This window comes from Nerophis lumbriciformis, linkage group LG35, assembly GCF_033978685.3.
Source record: "Nerophis lumbriciformis linkage group LG35, RoL_Nlum_v2.1, whole genome shotgun sequence".
NCBI lineage: Eukaryota > Metazoa > Chordata > Actinopteri > Syngnathiformes > Syngnathidae > Nerophis > Nerophis lumbriciformis.
Window position 1 is genome coordinate 18,822,533 of NC_084582.2, and position 7,468 is coordinate 18,830,000.

The 7,468-nt window shown below is 40.2% G+C and overlaps 1 protein-coding gene across 1 annotated transcript in view; it reads right to left on the reverse strand.

Annotated features, from left to right (window-relative positions):
• Positions 1 to 5,896: 5,896 nt before the first annotated feature.
• Positions 5,897 to 7,468, reverse strand: part of LOC133575426 (protein hairy-like) — a 1,681-nt gene continuing 109 nt past the window's right edge. The window contains exons 2-4 of the mRNA XM_061928152.1: positions 6,723 to 6,818; positions 6,549 to 6,642; positions 5,897 to 6,479 (exon numbers count right to left, since the gene is read on the reverse strand). Of these exons, the coding sequence (XP_061784136.1) occupies positions 5,917 to 6,479; positions 6,549 to 6,642; positions 6,723 to 6,818 (753 nt within the window). The 3' untranslated portion in view covers positions 5,897 to 5,916. The remainder of the gene's footprint in view (positions 6,480 to 6,548; positions 6,643 to 6,722; positions 6,819 to 7,468) is intronic.

Sequence of the window (7,468 nt, forward strand, 5' to 3'; positions counted from 1 at the left end):
ACAGCAATTGTTGACGGACAGAAATTGACGTGGTGGCATATTTGCTTAAATGTCACGTATATTGCGTAAGTTGTTTACGTAAGTGAGTTTAAAAATAAAGCTAGCGTGGATCAACGCTGATGTCTGTGTTGCCTCTACTTAACAGCCATAAAAAGATTAGAACCAATGTTCCCTCTAATTTTTCATGTGTGTGGGCAAACGCATACAGACGTGCACACTGTGGTCATACCAGCAGCACATTAGTCTCAAACCTGACATAACAATTTAAATGTCCTATTATTATAATCAAGTGACAGTAGTCAATTTCAAGAAATTATTTTCTAATATATGTGATTTGGCCCACTTAGATATTGTTTTTTTTTAATCAGGTATGCACTATAGCAGGGGTCACCAACCTATTTGAAACCAAGAGCTACTTCTTGGGTACTGATTAATGCGAAGGGCTACCAGTTTGATACACATTTAAATAAAATGCCAGAAATAGCCAATTTGCTCAATTTATCTTTAACTCTATGTTATTATTAATAATTAATGATATTTATCTTTGTGGAAACACTGATCATCTTAATGATTTCTCACAATTAATATATATAGAAACAGATAAATATCAATATGCAACACTTTATTTTTATATTTTCTCTAAGTGCACATTTTTCAAATTGAACATTTTCAAATGATCACTTCTAAGACAGTCTTGTGAAATCACAATATCCCATTTTAACTAGCTAGCCACTAACATTTTTTAACAAATCATGAATTACTTTGCACCATGTTTGTACAAATAATAACTCATGTAAAATACAAAAGTCAACTCTCAAATTTTTAAATAAATCATGTCACACTTTGAACTGGACACCAAATCTGTTATCTGTTTCTTTGTCAGTTAGTGAAGACCAAGTCTTTAAAATATTTTCTTGGATTTTCAAATTCTATTTGAGTTTTGTCTCTCTTAGAATTAAAAATGTAGAGCAAAGCGAGACCAGCTTGCTAGTAAATAAATACAATTTAAAAAAAATAAAGGCATCTCACTGGTAAGTGCTGCTATTTGAGCTATTTTTAGAACAGGCCAGCGGGCTACTCATCTGGTCCTTACGGGCGACCTGGTGCCCGCGGGCACCGCGTTGGTGACCGCTGCACTATAGTATTTTATGCCTGGGTGGGGGTCTTGCTTTGGAAAGATTGTGGACCCCTTTCAGAGATTACATTTAGTTCCCCATAAAACAGTCACATGTTGCATGAGATGAAGTGTATTTTTATTAGCAATTATGTAGTCCTGTAACATCATTTCATGATTAATATCCAAAAAATAACATTCTTAACAAATCACAGTAGAATAAGCACACTGATTGAGGAGTCATAGTAAAACAACCTGAAATTTACACTTTACGTTTAGTGTTGGAGTTGTCCAACTTTTTGTGTGGCCTTAAACGCACCAGTGGCTAATTGCCATAGTGTATGTGTTGGTGCAGGTGAGAGAGAGAGCAAGCGGCTGCTGTTGATATAACAGATGACAAAGAGTTGCTTTTGGCTTGGTTTGTACGGTAGACAACGACCAGTTTTGCAAGATAAAAGTATTTTACACATTGTTTTGGTGTGGTTATGGCCGACAAACAATTTCGCTAAATAAAGGGACCGATGGAATTCCTGTCCTCCTTTAAGTGTCTCCACAGACGTTACAATAATTTAACAGTGTTGACAAGCATTGTTTTATCTGTTGTGGTCGCCTTTCGTCACCTGTTACTCACAGTTGCATTGCAAAATCATACAAAACAAACTATTTGTTTATTTTGTTCAGAGAGGGATTTGATTTTTTGTGCGGCATAGATTTGCTGTGCGCAGAGGACGCGGGAGCAGTGCGCAATTGCGCAGGTGCGCACCTTAGAGGGAACGTTGATTAGAACCTTATCCAATTTTATATTACACTGTATACATCCATGTGGAAGGGGGGCGTGGTCCGCGGGCCTGCGGCGGAGCGGGGTGTGGAAGGACCGGCCTCGAAGCACAGCGGGCAGGTGATTGTATTACCCAGCTGGGGATGATCATCCAATCACCTGCCATGCTTATTAGCAGCAGCCGAGACGAGACAAGTCAGTTGGAGTTGGAGTTTAAGCTAGAGGAGCCACACATGCGCACAAGACCACGGCGTAAGAGGAAGAGCGGCCGAAAGACTGAAAAGTTGATAAAAATGAGTGCTGACCTGGCGCGTGTGCGCACAATAAAACATTGTTGCACCAGACTACCGGGCTCACGAGAGGATCTTTGTGGTCAGAAGAACCCACAGGAGGGCAACCTCCACAATCCATTCATACATTATTACTTGAATGTATTTTAACGTAAAAAAACCACTAATTTTTAAGGTGTGGCGACCATATGTAGCTACTTTTATTTTATATCGTAGTAGGAGTAACAACTTCCTTGTTCATTTACGGAATCTGTTCAACTTCTTCTGTTTTCACTTTATTGAGCTGTGCATGCAAGAGACATCAAGGCCAGATTGGGGCCTGTGCGCATTTATACTGTAGTCTGATAAAGATCACATTTTTCTTGTAGTTTAAAAAGTCAGCTGGAAAAAAATCTGATTTAGAAAAAAATCAGATTTGAGCCACTTTGGCCTGCAGTGTAAACGTAGTCATAAGCTCACATAATCAGTCAGTACGTGTCCATTCACTAAATAGTTTGGCTCTAAAAAAAAAAAAGCAATCTACAACACCTGGAGACACCTAAATCCAATCGTGTTCAGTTTTTGAAAATCCGGCCTAACACACCTGGATTATGCAGTTGAAAACCAGATTTCTTGAGGGTGTGTGCAGCCCTAGGTATAACCCAGAGCAAAGGGTGGCTATTTTGAAGAAACTAGAATATAAAACATGTTTTCAGTTATTTCACCTTTTTTTGTTAAGTACATAACTCCACATGTCTTCATTCATAGTTGTGATGCCTTCAGTGACAATCTACAATGTAAAAGGCAAGGCTTTGAATGATCTGTGGCCCCCCGGATGATATTTGATTAGTATTAGAGCCGGCCCGCAGGCCACAGCCGCCTGCTGCTGTTTTGTACACATTAATACTCCATCTTAATTTCCCCTCGGGGATTAACAAAGTATTTCTGATTCTGACTCTGATCAGCGTTGGCGCTAGGAATTTTCAAAATGGGGGTCCCAGGGACCCCATCAAGTCGTAAAAATGGGGCCCCACAGAAAATGTTTGGGGTCCCACTTTTTTGTAAACGTTTTGAAAACAAATGATAAATGTATGCATTATCCTGTTATATCTCACATTCTATATTGTGTTTTGGAAAAAGGTTGTCATAAACGTTACTTGATTAATTAAAAAAATAATATAAAAGAAAACACATTTTTATGCATATATAAATGTATTCAGTTATTCACATTCACTCACTTTCTTCTTTCCTTCATGGATCTAAACTTTACCGCTGCCGGTATTTTTTTCTATATTTTTATTGTAATATTTTCAGAATGTGTTTGTTCTATTTTTGGCCAAAGTAGGACAAAGAACACCATCTGAAGTTGTCTTTATTTTTTACTTTTAATGCCATGATTTTAACAGTCCGCCGCGCGTGTGCACAGATTTTCCTCCATGCGGCCCCTGAGCTAAAATGAGTTTGACACCTCTGCATTAGGGAGTGTGCATGGACAATGGGACTTCATACGTAGGTGCGAAAATACAAAAAAACTAACTATTTGACAAATCAGACTAATTTAGTGCATGGAAACGTAGTGACTGAAGGCATGTCCGCTAGTCTAACATGTTGTCATCTATCCAACATGATGATCTCCACTTCCTTAAATAATGGCGGTATTGGATTAAACTACAAAACTTTTGTTTAGCTCAGGGCCCACTGGTGCACATTTTCATTTTGGCCCTTGGAGGCAATAGGCTTGGGTGCCCCCTGCTTTAGAGAACACTATGTAGGCGAGCTCTACTTCTCATTGCACACATTTGCGTATCACAATTTGAGAAACAGTGCCCTCTGGTGAGCGTGAAGATGAACTCACGTGACAACCAAGCCTGTGTTGCTGCTTGATTTCCCTGAGGACACGAGGGTCCAAGACAGTTAAATGCAATCTAATCTAAATGGATCAAATCTATCTACAAACCCCGTTTCCATATGAGTTGGGAAATTGTGTTAGATGTAAATATAAACGGAATACAATGATTTGCAAATCATTTTCAACCCATATTCAGTTGAATATGCTACAAAGACAACATATTTGATGTTCAAACTGATAAACTGTTTTTTTTGCAAATAATCATTAACTTTAGAATTTGATGCCAGCAACACGTGACAAAGAAGTTGGGAAGGGTGGCAATACATACTGATAAAGTTGAGGAATGCTCATCAAACACTTATTTGGAACATCTCACAGGTGTGCAGGCTAATTGGGAACAGGTGGGTGCCATGATTGGGTATAAAAATAGCTTCCCAAAAAATGCTCAGTCTTTCACAAGAAAGGACGGGGCGAGGGTCACCCCTTTGTCCACAACTGCGTGAGCAAATAGTCAAACAGTTTAAGAACAACGTTTCTCAAAGTGCAATTGCAAGAAATTTAGTGATTTCAACATCTACGGTCCATAATATCATCAAAAGGTTCAGAGAATCTGGAGAAATCACTCCACGTAAGCGGCATGGCCGGAAAACAACATTGAATGACCGTGACCTTTGATCCCTCAGACGGCACTGTATCAAAAACCGACATCAATCTCTAAAGGATATCACCACATGGGCTCAGGCACACTTCAGAAAACCACTGTCACTAAATACAGTTTGTCGCTACATCTGTAAGTGCAAGTTAAAGCTCTACTATGCAAAGCGAAAGCCATTTATCAACAACATCCAGAAACGCCGCCGGCTTCTCTGGGCCCAAGATCATCTAAGATGGACTGATGCAAAGTGGAAAAGTGTTCTGTGGTCTGACGAGTCCACATTTCAAATTGTTTTTGGAAATATTCGACATCGTGTCATCCGGACTAAAGGGGAAGCAAACCATCCAGACTGTTATCGACGCAAAGTTCAAAAGCCAGCATCTGTGATGGTATGGGGGTGCATTAGTGCCCAAGGCATGGGTAACTTACACATCTGTGAAGGCACCATTAATGCTGAAAGGTACATACAGGTTTCGGAACAACATATGCTGCCATCTAAGCGCCGTCTTTTTTATGGACGCCCCTGCTTATTTCAGCAAGACAATGCCAAGCCACATTCAGCATGTGTTACAACAGCGTGGCTTCGTAAAAAAAGAGTGTGGGTACTTTCCTGTTCCGCCTGCAGTCCAGACCTGTCTCCCATCGAAAATGTGTGGCGCATTATGAAGCGTAAAATACGACAGCTGTTGAACGACTGAAGCTCTACATAAAACAAGAATGGGAAATAATTCCACTTTCAAAGTTCAACAATTAGTTTCCTAAGTTCCCAATCGTTTATTGAGTGTTGTTAACAGAAAAGGTGATGTAACACAGTGGTGAACATGCCCTTTCCCAACTACTTTGGCACGTGTTGCAGCCATGAAATTCTAAGTTCATTATTATTTGCAAAAAAAAAATAAAGTTTATGAGTTTGAACATCAAATATCTTGTCTTTGTAGTGCATTCAATTGAATATGGGTTGAAAAGGATTTGCAAATCATTGTATTCCGTTTATATTTACATCTAACACAATTTCCCAACTCATGTGGAAACGGGGTTTGTACTTGATGTCAGTCTTCCACTCCTGAACTGCCTTTAGGAGTCTTGTGTATGTATGGAGGCCTGGAATATATACCCCGAGTCAGATCTTAACAGTGACTTGAAAAACAACACGCAGCATGTATGGGATTTATTAACAACAAATAAACATGTATGTACATTGCAGGCATGATCTGTTGAAATGTCTTTAGAGTGTCCCTCCACTAGGGGGCATTAAAACCAGGGTCTCCACATGAGTGCAGATGACCTCTGCATGGGGTGAGGAGGCGACCTGAGCGAGGTGACAGGCGGGTAGTGGAATGCCGTGGGCGAGGCGGAAGCCAGCGTGTGGAGGGAGTGCGGGAGCGAGGAGAAGGAGGTGTTGGCCGACGGGGGTGACAGACTGGGGGGGAAGGAGAAGTGACAGGCAAAGGAGGGGAAAGCAGGAGAGGAAGTAGAGAACCAGGGGGAGGTGGGAGGCGTGTGGAGCGGCGTGGAGCAAGCGTGAGGCTGAGGCGGGGAATGAACGAAGAGCAGGGAGTTGTCTTTACTCTCAGATGTGCAAATGGCCTCTGCCGACGCCGCATCCGGGAGTCTGATTATACAGTTTAAAGATGGCGCATTGTAGGCCTGCTGCTGCTGCTGCTTCTCCGTGTGGTGCTTCAGCCCCTCCATGAGGTGGGCTCTCTGTGCCGGTGGGATCTTGTGCATGTAGGAGGCCATTTGGGCCACACACTGCTGAAAACCTGCACCCTCTACGGTGATGAGAGGAGGACTTACCGCACCACTGCCGACATCTGCTGGTGCACACATGGTCATTAGGTGGTGCACGTCAAGGTCACAGCACAACACACAGCAGGACTAACCATTGCTCAGCTTCTTGCCCTCTGTCCACTTGTGAAGATACTCCACAGCCAAGTCCAGAATCTCCGCCTTCTCGATCTTGGGATTCTGCAGACGCTGTTGGCGATATTTATTGATGTGAACAATAATACACTTTCCACCACAAATGCATGCTGTCGTATTTCATGGCAACTCACTGGGTCTGCTGTGTTTGTCAACAATAAGCTTCTCAGTTCTGCAAGACTGTTATTTATTCGATCTCTTCTCTTCTTTTCCACGGCCGGTTTGAGAATCTATGGAGGAAATTCAACGGCAATATATGACCATTATCTATATTACCGGTAATCTGAAAAGTATGAACTGCTTTTTTTAATGTACCGGTATTATGCAGGCCTGTGTGTGAAACTAATCATAAATAGTCTAACAAAATAGCATTTTTCATAATATATCAATACTATGTTTTTACAATTATGACATTTTCCAATACAAATAAAGTATGTAGATGTACATAAATGTTTGTACAATCTAACCTAATATTATGTACTATAATATAACATAATTTAATGTAATGTAATGACATTTTATAACATAACATAATATTATATTGTATAAAAAAAACTCTTGTATAACTATAAAAACAAAACAGTTTAAAATATTTGTCAACATGCCAGCGTCATAGTAATAATACTGTTAAATGACAACTTCTCAGACATTTTCAATACAAACTGGATCTGCATTGTTTTGATTATATTAGATTGACAGAGTGGTCAGTTTGTACGTCACAAAGTGTATAAAATGTTGACATATTTGTTAGATGTGACATTAATGATAATTATTATAATAAAACAAGAACTCGAGTGAAATTGTGTATTTTTCCCTCAACTTAGCAACTAATTTTTGTCTGTATATAAAGCGATCCCCCCCCCCAAAAAAAGAACATATT